Source organism: Manacus candei, unplaced genomic scaffold (genome assembly GCF_025592945.1).
Source record: "Manacus candei isolate 608988 ecotype Guabito, Panama unplaced genomic scaffold, ASM2559294v1 h1tg000078l, whole genome shotgun sequence".
Classification (NCBI taxonomy): domain Eukaryota; kingdom Metazoa; phylum Chordata; class Aves; order Passeriformes; family Pipridae; genus Manacus; species Manacus candei.
Genome location: NW_026138126.1, coordinates 3,286,506 through 3,309,596, shown reverse-complemented (window position 1 = coordinate 3,309,596; position 23,091 = coordinate 3,286,506). Strand labels below are relative to the sequence as shown.

Below are 23,091 nucleotides of genomic sequence, written 5' to 3'. Positions count from 1 at the left end.
CAGCAGGTACGCACATGGTAAACTTCATTTGAACTTGTTTACAAAATTGACAAAAAAATTTCACCTTGTAAACTTATTCACATTTGTTGGAGCTCACAGAACTGGTTATACTGGCATGCTGAAATAAAGATTGTCAAGCCTCGTCTCACCCTGGATGACACCAAGTGAGTTGACCTTTTAACAGCAGCAACAAACTCGGCATGGAACAAGATTTAAAGCTTGCACTGGGAAGGAGTTTCTCCAGCAGTTTTGTACCACAGGGAAAGGGCCAGGTCTGATTCCTGATGCTCCCTCAAGCAACTGAGCACCAGCAGTTCGTTGGATATAATCTGAAAGCTGTGATGAGCTTCGGGCATCACCTCACCCAGTGTGGTCCTCAAGGGCCATCAACTGCATCAGAAATGGAAGCAGTGGAGAAAAAGATGGAGTTTTATCAAGTGTAATGCAATACTTTGTCATTTCCTGAAGTTTGCCCTCTAGTCAAAGGCCTCAAAAAGAGCACAGACCCTGTTCCTAAATGGGATCATTCAGGGAAGGGGGGAGGAGGGGCAGAGGGACATAAGATGCACAGTATTTTTTTACATAAACAAAACTCAAGCATTTCCAAAGTGACCAGCAGCTCATCCCTCTACCACCAAATCTACCACTCAGAACTGCAAGACAGGAGCTTTCCCCAACTCCAAACCACACTGGCTCCACCTCACCAACTGCAGAACAACAAAATGGAAGTAAACTGAAAATATACTTGGAAGCATTTTTTTGGTAACCACTTTTCACTCCCAGACCTCAGATTTCAGAAATGGAAGCACAGAGACATCAGCTTTCTGAGACACCCACACATTTCAGTAGCAGTCAGATCACAAAAGCAGTAGGTTTGAACAAGAATGACATGAAAATAAACCAAACCTCATCAGTTGTATTCCAGGGAATGAACCAACTTAATGTGGTCAGAAGCACCCTTCTGTGAAAACCAGGGAAGAGCCTGACTCTGCTCTCAGAGGCAGGAGAGCTCTCACCAAGGCTCTTCTCCAGCACAAACGGGTTAACAGCATTAACATCACTAAACCTGGGAATATTTTTGGTATAGTGTCCCCTCCCCTGTTCCCCTGGACAGAAGCCCAGCACTGGGGACTGCAGAAAACAGCCAGTCCCAAATGTTAAAGCAATTACAGGTATTAAAACCCTTCACTCTCTACACCCAGGCTGCTTTAGAAAGCACTGTAACAGCGAGGAATCAAATATTACAAAGTTACTGAAACAAGAAAATGAACTCTGGTTCCTTTACACTTTGAGGTACATTAACAGCAATTGGGTTATCAGTCTCCAGAGTTAAAACCAAAATCTAACCTGTGTGACTGAACACCACCAAGGTACTTGGAAGACATCCCATATATCCCTAAGAGCTGCTCTCAGCAGTGTCCGTGGCATTTGGCTTCACCAAACTGCTCCAACGGATTCCTGGGGTCAAGGGTCCCTTGGCTGGGCTGAACTGAGCAAACTTGGGGGGGGAGAGGGAGGGAAACGAGTGAAATATAAATAATTCACAAACTGTTTTGTGCAAATTTTTTTTATTTCCACATTTATATCACAACGTGTCCACTTAAAGGACCAAATAGCAAAGTTGCTCCCTTCTGCATCCCAGGAACACAGAAGTCTAGTTACTGTACATTCACTAAGGCTCTTTGTTTTTGCAAATTGCGTTTATGATGGATATCCATAAGGCAAACAATATCTAAAGGAATGGTAACAAGTATATTTCCAGCATACAAACAGGCTTCCTTTTTCCCTCTCACAGTACAGTTACAAACTTGTAGCACCCTCATTACATTTAGATTCTAGAAAAGGTGATTTTTCTTTTTATTTTTTTTTGTCCTTTTTTTTTTATTTTTTTTTTATTTTTTTTTTTTACCTAGAAGTTTGCAGGAAGGGAAAAGGAGGAAAAATATTTGGCTGGTGGTGGTGGGATCAAAAAATATCGTTAAACATCTAGTTTTTGCAGCATTTCTCAGAGACTGGATTTAAACTGAAACCAGACTAAAGGATGTGGATGCCTATGGAATGTTGAGCTGAAGCTGGAGGCCCAGCCTGCAGTGCAACACCTGCTGTTTAAAACCCAATCTCCGTTTACCACATGACTTTAGACCAACGCAATCATGTTCAGAGATGTGATAGAAATAAAACTACAGTTTTTGCACATTGTCTCTCGAATATCTCACTGCCAAATAATAAAAAAAAAAAAAAAAAAAACCAAATCAAGTCAAATAAATAGATGCATATTTTGTTAAGGTAACTTCCACAATTTTCTCTGTACCTGCCTGTACTAAGATTCCGGCATTCAGAAAGTGCTGGAAATCCTCTTCACTTCTTGGGGGACTAACACTTTTTATAGCTGGCTGGCTAGAGAGTTTTGAACTCACTGATCAACCTTCGTATGCCTTCCTTTGCAATTGTTAGTAAACTGGTAGCAGCATTTCACAAAAGGAGAATTTAAAGGAACGAGCTGGAAAGGCCCAGCTCCCTCCCCCCCTCTGCTCGTGGGGCCTGTTTGTCCAGGACAGGAGGTTCTCTCCAGCTGGAAGTGGCATCGTGTCTGCCAGTTTTTGCCAACTGCAGGTGTAAAAAAAAAAAAGCAGGGTTTTAGCAAAAAACCTGCTCTCAGTCTAGGCAGACGTAAGGCAGGATGTTCAACCTCCCATCATCCCCGTGTGGATCTAAGGATATGCACTGTGTCCAATCATACCAGTTACCCTGTGTGTCATAACAACCGTTCACGCCCGGCCAGTTGTGGTCACGTATCCTGTCGAGGTCATCGCCCGTGACCTCCCTGGTGACCCCAGGCAAGTCTGTAGGTTTGCTGTTAGGAGCTAGAACGTGAGTCTTTCTAGCCTCTTTTCTAGTGCTTTCCTCCTGCTTTAAATACTCAGACATGAAGTAGTGAGCTCCTGGAGTCTGTACTCCTGATGAGGACAGCAAGCTACTCTGTCTGTTTAAATATGACTGAATGATTTCATTTCTGGATAACTCTTTCCAGTTCGTTTGTTCAAAAGGGCTTTGCAGGTTGGGTTTTTGCTCCTGCTTTTCCGTTTCTGTCCTGTGCTGTTCAGTAAGTGCAGGGATTTCTACCTGCAAAGGATCTTTCGGTGTTAAAGGTTTTATCTGTCCTGTCATGGGATCAAAAGTGAGTTTTCTCTCTTTTAACCTCACAGGTTTCACACCCCCTTCTGTCACGTGCCCATCCAAGTTGACTGTGTAGTCTCTGGGTCGGTACCTTTTCTTCTTTTTACTATCAGACCCTGAAGCAGCATCGTCACTGTCCATTTTGGAAGTGTCCTGTGGGAAGCCCACGTGTGGCAGGAGCGAGTCCCCGGGGTGGGTGCCAGCCTTGCAGGTAGGAGATGTGTGGAGGGGCCCCGCTGGGTGCCTGTGTCCCTCAGGAGGGACCTGCTGCTCCTGCCAGTGCTGCGGGACCTCGGCGGCCGAGGGCTGGGGGAGCTCCAGTCTCTTGGCTGGCAGGGGAGGTGTGGGTGGTTGCATCAGGGATGGTGGTGGCGATGGCACCTGTGCAGTGTCTAAGAACTGAGACCTCTGAGATGGACTGGGCATCGAATCCTTTGGTGAGTACGTGCTGTGCTGCCGAGCAAAAGTATCCTGCCTGACATTCCTGGGGCTAAAGGAGGAGCAGCGAGGGCTCTTGGGCTGGTGAGGGCCCGTGGTCTCTTCTGATTTATCATGCTGCTGAAGCACTGCAGTCTTTAGCAACGAGGAAGTGCTTGAAGGTTTTACAAGTCCTGGAGAACTGGTGTGAGGTTTTACAGCATTTACTGGGATCTTATTGTGTTTATCGTTTTCACTGAGTTCTGTCCTGCTGCTCTCGGGCCCCGCGTGTAGATTTACGTCTACAGGGCTGGGAAAATTTTCAGGACTACCTCCAATTCCGTTTGTTGGAGGGGGTGAAGAGTTTTGTAATACTTCATGACTAGCTTTGGAGACTTTTGGGGGAGGAGGGCCCTGCTGCCCATCCCTGTGATCGCCTTTCCTTTTCCGATTTCCCAGTTTCTCTGGTTTGGGAGAATTCAGTTTCTGTATGTCATTCCTGCTTTTCAGCTCGCTGATGGGCTTCGCTCCAGCCACAGCAGGAAGTTGTGTCTCTGGTTTGCAGTTGTGAGCACCTCCATTCGCTGATCCAGGTGGGTTGGGGAGCCCTCTTGGCACTGGGTCGTTCTGGGTCACGGGTTCTATCAACTTCTGCCAATTCCGCAACAATTTCTTGGCACGTTTGGCAAGTTCCTCATTGGATGTCTTCTTCCTCACCTCATTGATGAGCCTCCCGAGCCTTGTTTCCTACAAAGACAGACAAGCTGTTTTACAAACAGGTATCATCATCCCAAGAAAAACTCTTAAAGGAACGTTTCTGCTTTTGCTCACCCTGGTTAAAAACACTAAAGATTTAAGTGTTGAATTAATCTTTTCCAAAGCTCGGCCACTCAACATGAAACCACCTGTGGGTTTCAAGTCTTTATTCCCTGAGCTGGGAAAAACATCAGAAAGGAATTCTTTAATGAGAAAGAACATTGAGAATAAAGGTGTGAGTTCAGATGCAGCACCCAAAAGGTTTGTGTTCACCACAGTCAAAGTCTAAGATCTGCAGAAGGAGCCAAGAGAACAGAATTCCAGGGTCTTTGCCTGTTACAGTAACAATTAACAATAAAAATCTCCATTTGACAAAGCTGACTGCTAGGTGTGACATGTCCTACCTTCCTCCTCCACCTCTCCTCTCCCTTCACTCCCCAGTATCTTGGAAACACGTGGAAGAGCCATTTAAACAAATTCCTGGGGTGTCCCAGAGTGGTTTTGTGAGCGGAAGGAAGTGAAATGTTTGATTGTTCCCAAAGCACATTTGAAAACAAAGAATTGTTCCACAAGTCAGATTACTTAAGAAAAGGACTTCAAAGGAGAACATAGACCAGCCTGTGAGAGAAATATGCAACCTGTTGGGATACATATGTTGAAATAACAGGTGGAGTTGTAATTAAGCAACAGTTAAAAGCAAGAACACCGCTAATTTCAATACAAAGGGTGAAAAAAAAATATAAATCAGCCATAAAACTTCTTTGGGCTGTTTCTACGAGTGGCCAGTGAGACTGCAGCTCTCCCACACCTGCTCTCACCAAAAAGATCAGGTATTGAAACCTGCCTAAATGAATTTTAGATTGATTTTAAAGACACACAGCAACTATATTCCTATTTCAGATTTCTGGTGCTCGGTCACCAAACATCTACGAAGGTGACCAAAACTGCAGAGTCATATTGCTGAAGGCACCCAAATTCATCAGTGGCAAGTGATGATCAATGTAGTGCCCTGCACAAACAGGAACTGTGCTGCCCAGAATACTGATCTGGCCCAGAAAGGATCCCTGTGTTCAGCGAGATGTCGGAAGCAGCACGAGAGGGACAAAATAATATCTTAATTGTGAATCCTTTGCAATCCATCTATTGTTTCCAGAAAAGCTCCAATGGAAATTAGAAAGGCAGAGAAAGTCCTTTTATACACACAAAAATCATGTTCAGAGCGTGACATACCTCAAGTGCCTCTTTGGTAATGGGATATTTCTCCAGGCTGGAGATCACTTCCAGCACTGCCACCATGTTATGGATCTGCAACAAGGAACACAAAGTCACTCCATGTTTCATGTACAGGTCTTAGTTATCAAATGTAATTTAAGACCTTCCACTTTATAATTGCTGGGAGCCTTAATCACAAACTGCTATCAGACTGTCTGGCTTTGGGGAGCTGATTGTTCAAGAAATAGGGACAAGGACACTTTACTGACCTAGTTGGAAGCTGCAGGAGCTGTAACAAACACACTCTTATGTAAAACTCAAGGAAACATTTGCAATTAAACAGCTGTGACTTAGTAGCAAAGTTCTGAGACCCCTGGGCAAAGCATCAATTAATTGTCCTAACGGGAAACAAGTGCCCGGTGGACCAAGAGCAGCGGCCACTCCAGTGGGAAATCTGGATTTTTTTTTTAGGCACCGCTTCAGATTTACAGAAGTCAGCATTGTACAGTTTTATTCACGATATTGCTGCTTCCTGTGGCTGCACACCAAGAGTCTCCAGAGGCTCCTGGGGCTGGGGCTGTGCCCAGTAGGTGTCCCCAGACCATTGTCCAGACTCCTCCGGCCACTCCAACCCCCCCGGGACCCCCGTGCTGGGGGGGAACACGGGGAGGAGGAACTGCACAAACCCACAAAAATCACATTTAAAAAGTGAGCCTCAAGTTTTCTCATGGCTGCACTGCAGCATTTCGGCACCAGCAGTGAGCTGCACACAGACACAGCTCCCCCAGTCTGAACATCCCCAGCACACGCCTGATTTTAATCATTTTAATAATTTCCACAAGGAACCCCAGATCCACGTTTTAGGGACATGGTTTAGGGGTGAACTCGGTAATCTTAGAGAGCTTTTCCAACCTGAACGAGTTTAGGATCCTACACAGAGATCCCTAATTTCCATTACCTGATGTTACAAGCACCGAAACTTGGAATTTCTAATTCACCTTTGGAGGCAGATTTTAGAGATAAGCACAGAGAAACTTGAATCACAGCCTCATTTATTGCTTAATTGCATTTGTGACTCAACTGGACATGAAGTGCACGAGAGAAAAACCTCTCAGCAAGAACCTCTGCAGGGATCCCACATCCCCCTGAAGCCTGAGCAGGAGCATCACCAGCAGCTCTGCCCTCCCAGCCACAGTCCCCTGCACGATTCTTCATTTTAAAAAGACCAAACGTTGTAAGAATTGGCTTTTCCGAGTCAGTTCTACCCTTCCCTTAAGATACAACAGAAGAACCAGGAGCTGAAGTCTCTTTCAGGAAATCTTGGGCATAGACCATGTTCTGTCCACCCCAGCTGTTTAATGCTGAGGGTACCTGGATAAACCTGGCAGTGATGAAACACCTTCCCTGATTTTCTGATTGATTTATCAAACTTAAGTTTAAAAGTCTAAACAGGCTTTGAATGATTCTAACTCTTACAGGCCATGAAACCAACTGCAGGCCAAAGATTAATTAATTTGTCCTGGTTCTTTCTTCACTGAGCTACGTTGTCTCTGCAGATATTTACAGCCCTATCAAGAGGTCAGCTCTGCTAAAACTCTGCTTAACCTTTAGAGCAGCAACAGCACCTATTCTGACATATTTTAGTTTTCACTATTTCACTTCAGTGCACTGACTTTCATCCCTGTTTTGATCCTTGCCCTGCCCTCAGTGCTCAGGAAGCACAGTTTAGCACCACAGTTTAACTAATAGATAATACCAGGGTTGGGGGTTTTTTTCAGTTTCTAGCACCAGAGCCCGTAGAATAGTTAATGCTCAATTCTGGGACTTTCCAGACACATTTTTAAACTTGTAAAACATGATACTCTCCTTCCCCACACAGATTTTAGACTCTGAACTACCAGGGTGCAGAAGGCTCTGCATTGCAAACACCAGTAATTGGTACAACGATTTTTGCAGTTACTGGTAATCCCCAAATATTCATTATCTGAATGACAAACTGATGGCAAAAAAAAGGATTGTCAGCCTATCAGGAAGGGGAAAGGGATGCTGTGTGTGCACACACCTACAGAAAGATGAAAACTGGTCAGGGAATTTCCAGTAACAGCTTTGCCTTTGTTCAGCACACCCCAACACACAGGAATGGATCCCCCAAATGGTAAATCATCTCCCAGGGCCCGGGTCTACACCAGGACTGCCAGGCTGGGACTTCCCTCCCTCTTCTGGGGACATGTGGTGCCAATTAAGGACAGTGAAAGTGGCTTTACACCACTCAACTCCAGCTAAAACACAAACCACCCCTTTGGGATTCCTCACACATTTGTCACCAATTCAGAGCAGGAAGGCTCCCAACATCTCACACTTCCAGCAAGAAGCTCCCCTCATTTTCCCTTTTTTCACCTATAGGAAAGTTTGGCTCTTTAAAAATAAATAAATACAATGTTCAGGTAGGTTCAACAACTTCCTCCCCCTTCCCCAGTAGTTTTCTTGGAATGTTTCAATGAAACTGCCATAAAGAGAAGTTTATAATGAGAATCAAATTGCCTGTTTCAAAATAACACAGACTATGAAGTTTCTTGGGGTACAGTTAAACAGCAATGGAAACAAGATGACCTCCCAAAACACTTCAAGTGTCACCCATTCCATGAGAAGACACCTGTTGGGATAACAGCAATATTGCACACCAGCATCTTTATCTTAAACCATCTGTCACTGGCTTAATAAAATTCATATCTGTCACATAATAACATGAGGCTGACTCTACAAAACCTACCAGGACCTTCCTACTTTGAGCAGCACCAGAAATGTTGATTTATTAATACAAAGGGCTATTAAAGATGCTTATTGGATACACAACAAAGTTCCACAGAGCAGAGTGGGACAGGGAATTTTGGCAGCCTGGCTCTCCAGACACCTCTCAGGAGTGTAACTGCACCACTCAGTGCCTCAAGAACTTGCATTTTAGTTTCTACCTGCCTTTGTCTGCTTGCACTGCAGCCCTTAGCACCCCCCAGAACAACAACTGCCATGAAGCAACCCCAGGACCTGCATTTGGGAGCTGTCAGGAACCAGCTCAGAATAATTTACAGTGTCCCAAATGATCCCGAGCTGTTCCCGTGCTGGGAGCACTGACTGGCACACACCAATTCACTCCAAAGTTTACTGCAGAACATCTGCTTTGAGTCATCTGTGATAATCCCTTCCAGCCAACCCTAATGACAGCCACAGAAAACAAATCTTATTTATTCCATGCAAGGCTCCTAAAGTCATCCAGCCATTCAGCCACACTCAGGAGCTTTACTACTGCTATCCAAGATCTTTTCCAAGTTAAGCACTAAATGTTTTTACTCCAGCCTCAGAAAAAAGCAGGGGTTGCTGAACTCTCTGGAAAAGATCAAACAGCTTAATTTCCTTTTCTTAACTGCCATCTTAATCCTATTTTAGCATTTATAAACCAGGACCAATTCAGTAACTAACTTCAGGGGAAGTGTTACCCAGCAGTTTAAGGGGGGGTTTGGGAAGTTTCAGGTACAGCTGCTCCCTCCCACCTCAATTCCAGTGACACCTTCCCAGGGAAATCTGAAAACAGCAGCAAGCTCAGCATCCACACGAGCTGCATCACCATTTCCACGTGCTGGGATGTGTTTTCTGTTGGACCAGCACACTCCATGTCATGTTTTGATTCTCTTCCTTCACCTCCAGACCAGTCCAGATCCCAAACACAACAGGAACACCCATGTAACACCTCCCTGCCTTCCCCAGGACTGCCTGGACACAGCACAACCTGCACTCCCTCCACTGCTGCCTGAGAAACAGATGTCACACAAACTTTCTACTGCAGTCATTTGGATAAAGCAATTTTAAGTTTTGGTTGGTTTTTTTTTGTTTGGTTGTTTTATTTTTTTTTTTTACATTTCACAGGGATGTTTCTAAAGATTTCTGCATGCACACACAACTGTATGAGATCTGAATTAGGAAAGATGAGACACTTAGTTAGGCCTGGAGTAGAAGGAGCAGCTATTTCTGTGTAACACGAAAACATTGGTGCACAATCACAAAAAACTTGCAGTGAAACTGCTAATGCAGTTCCCTGCCCACTGTGTTCTGGTAGAAAGGCACTTTTGCATGACAAAGGTCACATAACAATGCTAAAAGGCACCTTTTGATACAGTATCATCGCCCACCTGGGGCACATCAGCACCTTTACAAGTTTTTAAAGGGTATTTAAATTTGGTCTGCTAAGCCCGGAGTCCCCCATCACTGACACTCTGCTAAAACCAAAGTGTAACACCATCATCCTCCAGAAATCACAGGTTAAATAATCAATAACCTGACTCCACTGGGGGCCAGGTGAAACAGAGCTCACAGGGATCACAACACACTGGCTTGGAGAGAAAGTATTTGCCACCATACTTCAACTTACTTACTCAAAATATCTATAAATACTCCACATGTTGCTGGTTTCAAAGAAGGTGCTTTGGCATCATTGTCCCACCTGTAGCATCAAAACAGTTTGACAGAAGCAAGCAGGGAAGTGGAGACACCACAGAAGTCCAAACAGCTCTTCCATCTTCCTACAGACACAAATCCAGGTGTCTATTGCCAAGCTGGAGTTTTCTGTTGCCAGTCAATACAAGGAGAGTCCAGACAGTTCACAGGAGCATTTGTCCAGTTTTTGTTGTCCTCCCCCTGCCCCTGGGGCCGGCAGCACTTCACAGGAGTTCCCAAACTGTCACAGATCACAGGGCTGTGTACATCCTCAGGAAAACCTTCAAGAAAATCCTGGGTTCAGGGTGAATCTTGCTGAAATGGCCACGGGGGCAGAACTGATTCCAAGGAGGAGCAGTGCCCACTATTCCAAGGAGGAGCAGTGCCCACTCCATGAGGACAGCACCTGCTGATATTCCTTCTTTTCGGAGCTCCCGGCGTCACCTGCAGCCAAGCACCAACTCCTCGCCCACACTGGGGTCCCCCATCAGTGCCACATCTTCCCCCCAGCACTGCTTTGGTATAAAAGCTACTTCACTGCATAATAATCTAAAATATGGAATAATAAGAAGAGAAAAGTTGCTGTTTCACAGGAGGCTTTATTTGAGCGTGGCAATGGAAACACAGCGGTGCAGGGTTTATTCACCTCACAGGTAACAAGATAATCAGACACTGACAACACACACCATCAGCAGGAAACTGGAATGTCATTTTTTTTCAAAGATACAGCCCAAACACACCAAATTAGAATCCAGGTTACAACATGCTGGTATTTAGTTCAGTTCCCTTGCAGCTGATCTATTAACAGTTCCCCCTACCCCCAACCTGACATGGTGTTGTCTAAAGACAGGGAACACCAGACACTACTCACAGCCACCACATACCAAAAAGATGATCATGCACTACTTTGTTCATAATCACTGAAAATGTCTGAAAGTCAGTTTGCCAAGAAAGTTCCAATACTAACCAAAGATATTCTTGGAGGTGGAGGCCAGTTTTCAAATAGTATTTTAGTAAAACAGATCTTTAAACACAAAGGAATCGATGGTTTGGGTTGAAAGTCATCCACTGGGAATATCTTCTGTGATAGAGAAATTCATTTGGAGTCCATGCCTTAAAAAATGATTAATTTGTGATGCAAAACACAAGTAAAAGGTAGAAGAAATGCTTCTTGACCACCAAGAACTGTCCAAAGAGTGTCCAGGCACAACAAGCATTATCTGTACCTCCAGACTTAGAGGTTCCAGGCCTAATTTAAAGAGTCAAAGCAATTTGCATAAGTTTTATTTATATTTAGGTTTTATTCAGTGGTAAAGTAACATCATCCAGATATCTTTCTGTGTATACACTTTACAAAGCCAGGATCAAACAACAGTAAGGGCAGGTTCCAATAAAATTCCATAGTGCAAAGAAATGGCCAGAGCTGAAGTATTTCCCTGGAGCTGGTTGAGCCCTCTGCTCCCTCCTGGCAGTGCCCACACACATCCCTGGGCTGGGGAGAAGCCACAGCAGCCAAGGGAATAAGGAGAGTTTGCCAGCAGAAACAACAGCAGAAAACACAACTGGTCCCAGCACTTACAAAGGGCCTGGAGACACAAATCCCCAGAGTGGAAGTGCCACCAGTGCTCCAGCTTTTGTCCCCATGGCCCATTCCCAGTGACACATCCAAGGGCCCTGACACAGCAGGAATACACTCCATGCTTGGGCAAGGCAAGGGAAAGCACCCAACCAGAGGAGTGTCCATTGGAGGAGCCATTTAGAAGACACAAGAGGTGGTAAAATACAGACTGGGAAGACAAGACACACCCCCAGTCCAGGAGACAGAAGTGGCACTGAGGGAAAAGCTCCTGACTCCAGGAAAAGGTCTTTAAGGCCAACAGAAAACATCAACAGTGAAAGACTTTTCTCCATTTGTATTTATTAGCCAACAACTGGAAGACATTTTTGTTCCTGCAGAGAGAAATACTTGTCTGTCAGCTCCAACAGTTACTAAGCATCTTGTATAATACCTTAGGAATTGTACCTGTAGTGCCAACCCTCAGTTGCAGATGAAACAGAGAATGTGAACCCCCACATTTCTTTTTCCACCCCCACAAAAAAAAAAACCCTGGGCAAATAAAAATTCATTAGCCTGATTTAAAAAGACCAGCAGCTGAAGAAATAATAATCAATTGGAAAAGTGGGTGGCACAAATTCCAGAGGAAGGGCCATGGAGCACAGTGCCAGGCACTCACTGCCACTCTCACTGGCACCCACCAGGAAAGATAATTTAGTGTTGTTTTCCACACAACCCCAAACTGCAAGGAATGGTACAGGAATCAAACTGACCTGGAATTACATGTCCATTCAAGGTGTGACAGTTCACAAAGAACATACATAAAGAGGTCAGAGGAGAGTGGTGGAAAGGGGTTTTGAAAACATGGTTAGTAACAAAAAGTTTAAGAACTCATTTTACACAGTATTGTAAAAATAAGGATGAAACATGTGAAGCTTGAAACCAGCCTTCCTCTGCATTATTAGTCATAATAAAGAACATGTTAATCAACTGTTTTCATGCTCATTGGCCTGATTTGCAACAAGACAAACACTGATTACATATAAAATACCCAGAGAGCTACCAGTGCACTCAAATAAGCTCTTCAATAGTCTCCAGAACCACTACAGAAGTTTAAGAACAGATCAGACAAGTCCAGAAGGAGCTGTTTTATAAAGGTGATGCTACTTCAGGGAAGGTCATGGACCACAAAGCTCCACCAAGTCCCTTCCATGAAAGGTCCCCCACCATTCCCACCTGAGGAACAGATCCTGACCAGCAAGGAGCAGATACACACTGAAACACTCATTTTTATCTGCTCCAAACTAGACTCAGAGTGGCAATTTAAAGTTCTGTCCTCTCAAAGAGATCTATACAGCTAGAGCAGTTTGTATTATAAAGGACTTATAAATTCAATACTCCAAACCTCCCTGCCCCAGCACAGTGCTCTGAGCAAATGTGAACCCAAAGGAGATGCCCAAGGTTTCCACCACCACTCAGGCTCTGTGGTCACTGTCTATCACCATTTCACCACCTCACATCCCCTCTAGATCCCCTCAATCACTGCACTGGTCCTAAGGACACCCAACCACGACAGAGTTTCCTTTGTCCACATCAGAATCATTTCTCCTCCTCTTCCTCCCATACAAAAACTTCAACCAGACTAATATTGGTAGTTACTATTTATTATAAGCCATGAACTGAGATCCAAAATTATTCCTTCAAAATTTAGAGAGCCATAAAATGAGGCTGCTGGGTAAGAAAAGTCATGGGAACAACTGCTCCTACTTCGACGAGACAGAAAGGCAGTTTGATGACTATTCAAGCAGAATAATACAGAAAATCCAGCCTTAAAATGTGCCCCTTCTGATTTATCATGAGTTTGGTGCTTTCTGCTGTAAGGAACTCACCTGAACTCACTGTGGTACCTCCCTGGGTTATGGTGAGGGCCCAGTCAGGCCCTTAAAGGTGTTGCTTGGCCAAAATCATTCTGTGATCATCTGCTCCATCTTAATCCACTCCAGAGAACTGGTGGACATTTAAAATCATCCAACATGCACTGAAGGACTCGATGAGAATGGCTTCAAGGGGTCCAGAGCTTTCTGAAGTTCTTAAATATTATGTAACCCCTTCACAGAGTATCTACCGAGAGCTGTTAACACAGAGCAGTTTATATTTGAATGCAACTCAGAAAGGCCCTATTAATGTCACCACAATACAGACTTTTCACTCTTTTCTTAAAAAATAAAACCATCTATCAATGTATAAGTGCATTTTAAATGCAGCAGGCAAACTGTTATCAAATTCCTAGGGAAGCTTCTTGGACAATTACTTAAATGATGGAGGAATCATTTAAGGAATGATTCCTTAAAATTAATCTTAAGAGAGATGAGAGCCTGATGAATAAAATGTTGAATACATTGTAGAATTTATTTATTCAACACACTGGAGAGCAATATGCTCCTGTAACTGCTCATGAGAATTTAAGCATGGTCTGTTTGTTCACAAAACCAGAGAAAAATAGTCTTACAAACTGGGAAAGTTTTAAATGTCAGGTTTGCAGAGAAGTCACTGTATCCTTTCAGCAACAGTTACCAACACAACACTTCTGTCAGGACATATCACAAGGGAGCTTTATGGATATGAAAAAAAACCCCTGAAATGGATTTACTCATCTCCTAGAATCATTGCTCTTCAAATTTTAGATTAAACACTGCTGCCAGTCACCCACTTCCAAATAACTCTGTTCTCTGAAGACCATGCAGGTCCTCAGGACAATATCACCTGTCAGGAAAGTGGAGCCTTCTCAGTGGAGAACACTTGGCCATTGCAGCCAGTGGAAATATTTGGGAACAAAATGCCTTTTCTGCCTTTGGATGGGAAAAAAGTCTTTCCCAGAGGAAGGTGAGCACGGAGCTGTTTCAACTCAGGGCTTACCAGCTGAAGGGTTACTGTGAGAGCAGCTCCACTCCAGAGCTGAGTGTCCAGTGTTTTATTTGTATTTAAACCCAGAATACAGAATCACTGAATCACAGAATGGTTTGGGGTGAGAGGGACCTTAAAGCCCATCCCATGAGCAGGGACACCTCTCACTAGACCAGGTTGCTCCAACCTGACTTTGGACACTTCCAGGGATGGGGAAGAACATTCAGGAAGCTGCAACCTGGCACTCATTATTTCTAACCTTGGAGCAAAAAACTTCACCATTTCCACTTCAGAAAGCCCCAGTGAGGCTTAAGCCCCTTGGCAGCCTGTCTTAAAAAAGTCCAGTGAAGAAAATACGAAGTCAGAGCCCAATAGCTCAGATTTGGACACACAGACTCCTCCACACATGACAATGGACACAGAGTTTTACACAGTGCACAGACCCCTCCCAGTGTGCTCAGCCCATGAGCTGCAGGCACCCACCTTCACAAATACACCTTAAACATCACCTCCTGCATCTGCTCTTCCATCTCATTGTGCTCAACTCTATTCAAGAAACAACTGTAGTTTCTCCAAGGATTAACTATAATATTGAAATATTTTTTTCCTGGAACTGTCAGGATGATAACTTATAAACAGACATAAAACTCCCTGTTCTTTCCCTTGCAGTTTAAGTGTGGAGCACAAGGAGTGTTACACACTGACCTGTTCAAAAAGCTCTGCTTAAGCCATGGCTCAAGTTACAGATACTTGTAGATGTGCTGGAAGTTTGTTCACCAAGGAGAATTTATGACTGTGCATCACTACCCTGGGAAAACACCATGTTCCTCTACCTTCCATAGTTCTATCCTCCTTAACAAATAAATCAATGCAGACCTGTACTATAATTGTGATACTCCACAAGCTGATCCTGCATGGAAACTATGTGAGAAAGCAGCTCCACAAAGTGCTGGCTGTCACTGTCAGACAAGACTTCCACCTCTGCACACTCATCTTCACAGCAGAGTCTGAAAACACAGCCAGATCCCAGAGCCAGCTGTGGACTCAGGATCTCTCCTCCTCAGCTGCTGGGTTAGAAACCACTTTGCTCAGTAAAACAGAACTAATTACATTTTACTTCCAGTGACTCCTCAATGGAAACTGCTACCACTGACTGTTTGGACACGCTGAAAATTGTATACTTTGGTATTAACAATCACACTCCACTGCCCTGTGAAAGCCATGCCCCAGAAAACACCAATTCACTGCCGAGTTTAGCAGATTGCACCTCAAATTAAAGCAATTTGCTGGCACTTAAATATTGTTCCAGACACCGAAAGCATGAATTACCCACAGAAAGAGTAATTTAGCTGTTACAATACTGAATAAACAAACCTACATTTACATTAAACTTAATGTGAGGCACTTACTTACCTTTACCTTAAATATTTCTTTAAAGGCCAAGAGTATAAGTGGGGCCACATCATACCACGTTACACAGACAGAAGGAAGTTTATTTGGAGTTATCACCAAGCTCAAAATGGGTGAGAGGAGATAACAGCAAAGCGTTATCAGCCAAAACAGACATGTTTTTTTATGTATAAGAAATACCCTGACATTAATTTTAACTCCAAGCCTTATATACTGGAGTAATTCTGCCTTAAAAGAAGTGCTTCTTGACTAATTTCCTCAGCAGGCAGAATCGATTCCTCCTTTCCCTCTCCTGAAACTTTTGTGGTTCCTCTAAAATAGAAAACTCTTACTTGTCAGCTGCAGCACCTTCTTGAAGAAACTGGAAAAGGATCTCAGAGGGAGAAAAAGCTCCAGCTGCTCTGGAGCTGCTCTCAGCAGGAGCCAAAGGGGCCAGAGTGACAGCGCTGCTGGCACGTGGCCACAGCAAAACCCTGGAGAGAGGCAAGGACACACACCTTCCTGCTCCTAAATCGGGCTCACCCTCAACTCACTGGACAAAACCCTCACAAACCACCAAGGGGAGTTCCTAGACCAGGCCCAGCCTTCAGCTGAAGATTTTCCTGTTTGCTAATGCATAAGTTGGGTGTTTCTCCAGGCTCAGACTGTGCCAGTGCCAGGCTGCAGTGCCCGGGCAGCAGGAGCTGTACCCCAGGCCCACCCCAGCTCCAGCCTCTGTGCCCAGCTCTCTGCTCTCCTGGGTTAAAGGTGTGCCAAGGTGCAGCCAAATGCCCTCATTCCCCCCTGGAACACAGAGGTCCCCAGGGAGACAAAGTCAGAAACCACCACCCTCGGGTTCTCTGCTGCCTGGGAAGTTTGTTTCAGCACATCCCTCCTGCAAGGACCCACACCTTGCACATCAGCTGTGGCTCTGGGGACTGTCAGAGATGACTCCCCATGTTTAAGCTCCCTACAAAAAGCTGGTTCTTCCATCCACTGGTTGCTTCATGGCTACACCAATAAAAACGTGTTAATGGGTTATTTCCCTGCAGCCTCTGAGCATTCAGTGTTCACTTCTCACCCAGGGCCCACAGACAGCACGTGCAGGCAGGTACTTGCTGCAAAGTTTTATCACTGGGGTTTAAAAAGCCCTTTAATGATCCCCTTTAATGAACCAGCCTGACAAGGAGAGGGGGTCACCTGGAGGGTGCTGCTCTGCAACAGCCTGAGCTGCCACAACCCCACTGTCACCTCTCCTCTGCCACACACCAACTACCAACTACTGCTTTGTGCCAAAACTGAACCTCCCTGAGCCCAGGAGGAGCTGGGCAGGGAAAGAGGCCCCTGAGGAGCCCCTGCTCAGGTAGGTTTGGCCAGGTGAGTCCTTGGCTGGCCTGGTGCAGGGTCAGCACAAAGGAGGGAACAGGAACAGCTGGAGGTGGGGATGGGGATCCCAGCAGCAATCCCAGCTCCACTGGCAGCTTCAGCTGGTGTAAGCACATGGGTTTAAGCCAAAACAATCCAACTTTTGATCATTTGGAGCATTAGCCACACAACCTTTAGTGTAAGGTGGTGGTTTACTCTTGGATTTGCAAAGCTCTCTCAGGATTACTACTCGGGAGCATCCTCCTGGATAGCTATAAAGACATTTCCCAGCAGTTATCCCAGAACATGGAGTCCCTGCACTGCTGCATCCTCACAAACACAGGATAATTCCAGATATCTGTGAGGCACACACAAGCAACAGCAGCAATAAAGGCTCTACAGGTGAAACTTTGACCATAAGGCAGCGACTCTGACCTCAAAAAACCCAGCCAGGCACGGGTGACTTTTGCAGGTAACACACACCTCCTTCCTGCCAGGTCCCAAGGCAGCAGGGGAGCACGAGGGAGCAGCAGCATTCCACTTCTCATGGAATCCCAGAATGGTTTGGGTTGGAAGGGATCCTAAAGCTCATCTCATTCCACCCCCTGCCATGGGCAGGGACACCTTCTACTAGACCAGGTTGCCAACCTGGCCCTGGACACTTCCAGGGCTGGGGCAGCCACAGCTTCTCTGGGCAACCTGTGCCAGGGCCTCCCCATCCTCACAGGGAAGAGTTTCTTTTCTGCCTCCATACTTTAAGACCCAACTTTGCTGCCACACCTGTGCCAGAACTATTGGTGGTGCACCAAAAGTTTTATCAAGTGACTGAGTTCCATCAAAAACTACCTGGGAAAAGGCACATATACTGTCTTTTCTTCTTTAAACCCTGATCAATCCCTCGGTTCAGTTCACCACACCATCCTGCACACATAAAATGGGTGTGTGTAGCAGGAATAAGAAGTGGGTGTTATTTAAATTGTCACTGCTGCCGAAACAAACACTCAAATTACAGCTTCAGAGCAAATGACTCTTGCCATCATCACTGCAACCTGGGCATTTTCAAGGAATTAACACTGGAAAAGCAGTTTGGCATTCCCCTTGCTTTGACCCCTCCATCCAAACTCTCTGCTATTCCTGTTTGCTCAGGTTTTGCCTTAGCAGCCTCAAAGTTCAGAATGGTCTCACTGCTGCAAGGAAAACTGTGAAAATGAAAAGTTTTCAAGCCCCCAGCCCCTCAAACCCTCTCAAAAAGTGACAGCCTGGACTGCCACTAAGCCAACAAAGCACTGCCAAAAACCCATGTGTGCCATCACCCTCACACAGGTGAATTCAAGTGAATCCAGGTTTTTTTCAATACAGAGCACCAAGAAACACAGCCCTCCTCAATTAAGGCTGCTATGAAGAACCTGAACACAATGGGACTCACTACATCAGGCCCAAATCTTTATCTGGAACCCGGGACTGACACAATAAACTTTCCAGACCCTCCATGTCAGGAAAGGCCCCAACCACCTGCATGTTTAATCACACACCTGAAACAACTCAGGGCCTTCACGCACAAAATGTGAGACTACTGCAAACGAGATGAGCTGCAGCAAGGAAAGGAACAAAGAGGGGGAGAGGTACAACAGGTTCCCTGCACTCAAAACTGCTAAGCTCATTAAGGCCTCCAGAAAAGGATAAAGCTAAAGCAAGAGCCATTCCTAGTCTACTTTCGCCCACACGTAGCACTTCCTGCATCCAAAGAAATCACTGAAACCCTCAGGAAGTGAACCACCACCTTCCTCTGCTTTCTGTTTTTGTGTTATTACAGCAGTGTCTTGCAGCTTCTCCCACCTTTTAAAACTCTACTAGAAAGTACCTTTCTCCCCAGCGAGGGAGGTTTTGTCTCCAGGACTTTGGTAAAACAACCAACACAGAAAACAGCCATGGAAGCAGCTTCAACCCTGCAACTGGTGCCAGCTGGGAGATCACCCCGTGCCAACTCACCACCCAACATATTATAACACACAGACCAATTTATTATTAATAATCCAGACCATGGACCACTCCTGAAGGTCTAGGCTGCAGGGCCAGCTGAGATCCTGCATGGACAGCCCAAGTTCCAGCCAAGCCCAACCTCACAGGGAGCACATCCCAGGCTGCTGCTCAAACCAAAGCTGGATTTGTGTGGCAGAAGGGCATTAATGGCAAATAATGGAGTTATTATCTAATATTTAAAAAGGGGGACAGATTGCTGCATATTCAGCATGAGGAACCATTTAATGGCCAGCACAGTTTAGCAGTCAGTTGGAAACAAGAGGTTTGGCCACAGAGCAAAAACCAACAGATCTCATTACTCCTGATGGCAGGTAATAAACTCCCCGAGGAGCACAGAGCACAAATTAACAAGGCAAAGGTGTTCTGCTGGGTGGGAGAGGTGGTTTCTCAGAACACAGAATCTGAAGGAAAAAGCCTTATTTCCACCAGAACCAAGGAATATCTCCCCTGTAACACTTCACACAACCCCTGCTTTCCTCCACCTGGAATATTCTCACTACCACAGAAGCTTTGGAAGGCAAATGATGTTGATACTTAGTGCTTAGGTCAAGGAGCAGAAGTGGTTTGCCCATGTTTTTTTGAGGGAAAAAGGCTGAATAAATGAAGACACAATACCAGACATCCCGTGTGGCTTCCAAGATGATGTAAGTTCTTTAAAAATAGCTTATTTCTTATAGGTCTCCTTTGAAATAGAGGTTACCCATGTAAATCCTGAACCAAGTATGGGAAACTAAGTTATAAATATATTCTGCAGCAACTACTAGAGGAGGCTCAAGTGTTAAACCTGCATGTAAATTCAGCATTGCTCCCAAGTCAGTACAGTTTTACAGAGCAGCTGGGGATGAACAATCAGCACAGGAGATAATTTCTTCAGGCCAGCAGGTTGTGAAAGCTTGGGGAAATTATTATTTTGATCAACTCAACAGAGGTAGAAAAATTTATGTCTCTATTTTTTTTTTAATTTAAGCCCTGATCTGAGAGTTAACCAAGATCTGTATAACCACACAGGCCCTCAGAGCTGCACAGGGATGAATATCCACAGTGGCAGCTCGTGTTAGGGGATGTATCAGTCAAGCTTAAATTTACAGACCCTACAAGAACCACCCGTGTCCTCCTCCTCACCCTCACAGAACTGGCCTGGTTTTGCACACCTGACATTGTTAGTGCAGCTCTCACCCTCTCCAGAAATACACACATAACACACAGCAACTACACTGAAAAGCCTGAGTGAAATCCAGGCCTCAAAGCTTGACTTTCTTGGGAAATGAGGAAGTCAATGACAATAACAAATATTGTAGGTTTGAAAGCAACCACTTCTGTCAGGAGAAGATTCTAAAACCAGCAGAAAGTAGCCAGTTTTCCACGTGTCCCTGCAGGCACAGCAGCTCATGGCTGCACAGACTCTCCCAGCAGGAAAACACCACAGCAGTTTCTTGTACTTTTGCATTGCTGCCCAAGTGTGATTAAACTCAGCATCTACTTTTATACGTGTTCAAAATCCAAGTTTTCCTTCCCTCTGTGCCAGGTAGTGAACAACCAAAACCACCACATATCCCATGTGCTTTGGAGCAAAGAGCCTGAGCTCCAGGCCTGCACAATAAACCTCAGCCACACCACCTCTGCTCTCCTTCAAGAAAAGGTTAAACTGGAAGACAGCCCCTGCCTACAGGCACTTGGGAACAATGGGCTGATTTTTCTGCCACCAATTATTGCCCTGGATAAGTATCAAGTATGTAGAATTATAATTTAACATACATCACACTCCTAAACTTAAGGGGCTACTGACCTGTTGGAAGTTCAGCAGAGCTGATGCTCTGCCCTCCCCCTGCAGGGAGCTGCCTGGTTATTTTGGGTCCCCTCACCAGGACAGCGCTGCCAAAGCCTTCCCAGCACCGTGTAACAGCCACGTGTGGAGAAAGGGAAAAGCATCCATCACAAGAGACACTTCCTGGCCGCTCAGCTCTGCAGAGTCACAGTGGTTTAGAAAGTAACACCAGAATTAGGGTAACCATTGCAGCCTGACAGTTCTGAAGTCAAAAGACACCACGGATCTGTTAGGATTTTATTAAAGTAGGTTGGCGCTCGGTCTCAGGCAGAGTGAAAAATCTGCAGCCACAGAGAGAGAGCTCAGAGCAGACAGGATTCATGAAGTGCCCCAACTGATATTTCAGCAAGATCCACGGTGAAGCACTGCAAACTCAGACAGCTCCAACGTTTAACAGCCCACAATTACCACCAGCATTCCTCACTGTTACTCCAGTGTGTAACACTGCAGCTGTGACAGACCCAGCACAGGGGGTTCTACAGAACCTACAAGGTCACAGTGATTTTTCTTCAGTCCCCACTTCAGGCCACTCCAGGGGGGCTCCAAACGGCAGTAACTTTATTGGCTGCTTTAGGACTTTGATACAGGCCTACCACAAAAAAGCACTTGTTCAGACAGCAGCAGGTATGACTTTAACAGAACCAAAACATTGTTTCATACCCCCCAGCCCCTGGAACAACACCCACACGTTCAGCCTGATGTTCAGGCTGCCCCCACAAACTGCAGATGGCCAAGACAGATCCACGTCTGTATCCTGCAGAGGTGACTGTTGATCTAAGCCTCAAAAATCAGGACAGATTGCGGGCTCCGCAGTCCTCACACAGCAATAAACACCTAAGCAGAGAATTGCTCGGACGAGCCAAAAAAAGCCTCAAAAGGAGCAAGCGATCCTTCAGATAACCACCACTTAGGGCCACTTACAGGTGAAACACACGCTGACTCCTGTGCTCACACCACATCCCAGAAGGAGCACATAAGCTCATTACGGCGCTGCAGGAAGGGATAAAAAGCGAAGACCGAGGCTGCTCGGCGCTGGAGCAGCTCCAGAGCCCCGGGGCGGCCCCGGAGCGTCCGCGGGGCCCGAGGAACAGGTGGGCGCCCCGGCAGGTCCCGGCGAGGGCCGGCCCAGAGCCCCCTGCAGGCCGCGCCCGAGCCGCGGCCTGGCGTGGGGAGGCGGCCGGGCGGCCCCGCCGCATGGACGGGCAGCGCCGGCCGGGCCACCAGCACCGAGCGCCGCCGGGGCAGGGGCCGGGGAGGCCCAGGCCGGGCGCGGAGGGGCTCCGGGAGCCTCCACCGGGGTGGCCCCGGGCTGGGGGAGCGGGCGGGCGAGACGCGCCGGGGCTGCGGGACCACCGGGCGGGCAGCGCGGCGGGAGCTCCGCGGGACCGCCCGCGGCGGAGCCTCCGGTGCCCCAGGGAAGGGGTGGTGTGGAGGCGGCCCCGGAGGGCCCCCCGTGTGCCCCGAGCGGGGGGGCGGCGGGATCGCCGGGCGCAGGGTCGGCCCGGAGTGCGGCGGGGGGGGGGCCGTACTCACGTTGCTCTGCGGGTCGATGGCCTGCAGCAGCCGGTCCCTGATCTGCTGCGGGGACGGGGCCGGAGCCGCTGTCATTGCCTGGGCGAAGCGGGGCGGCTGCGGGGCTGCGGCCGGGGCTGGCGGGCGGCGGCGGCGGCGGGGCCGGGCCGGGCCGGGGCGGCGGCGGTTCCTCACTCGCCGGCGGCGGCGGCGGCGGCCTCGGGGAGCCGGAGGGGCATGTTCGCTGCGCGCGGGGCTGGGGGCGGGCGGGGGGCCGGGGGGAGCGGGCGGGCCCGGCGCTCCCTCCGCTCCGCTCCGCTCGGCTCGGGCCGCTCGCGGGGCGCGCTGGGGGCAGGGCCGGCGCCGCGCGCGGCTCCCTGGGACGCGCCCGACGCCGTGACGCGCGCGCGCCGCGCCCCGAGCGCGGCTCTGCCGCCCCCCCCCCCCGCCCCGC

At 46.9% G+C, this 23,091-nt stretch overlaps 1 protein-coding gene across 1 annotated transcript; it reads right to left on the bottom strand.

Moving 5' to 3' along the window:
• Positions 1-1,551: 1,551 nt before the first annotated feature.
• On the bottom strand, positions 1,552-23,011 carry MED26 (mediator complex subunit 26). Its single transcript, XM_051810533.1, has 3 exons — positions 22,659-23,011; positions 5,581-5,655; positions 1,552-4,341 (listed from the first exon to the last, which is right to left on the bottom strand). Exons 1-3 carry the CDS (start codon positions 22,731-22,733, stop codon positions 2,656-2,658), a joined length of 1,836 nt encoding a protein of 611 aa, XP_051666493.1. The 5' UTR covers positions 22,734-23,011; the 3' UTR covers positions 1,552-2,655.
• Positions 23,012-23,091: the final 80 nt, after the last annotated feature.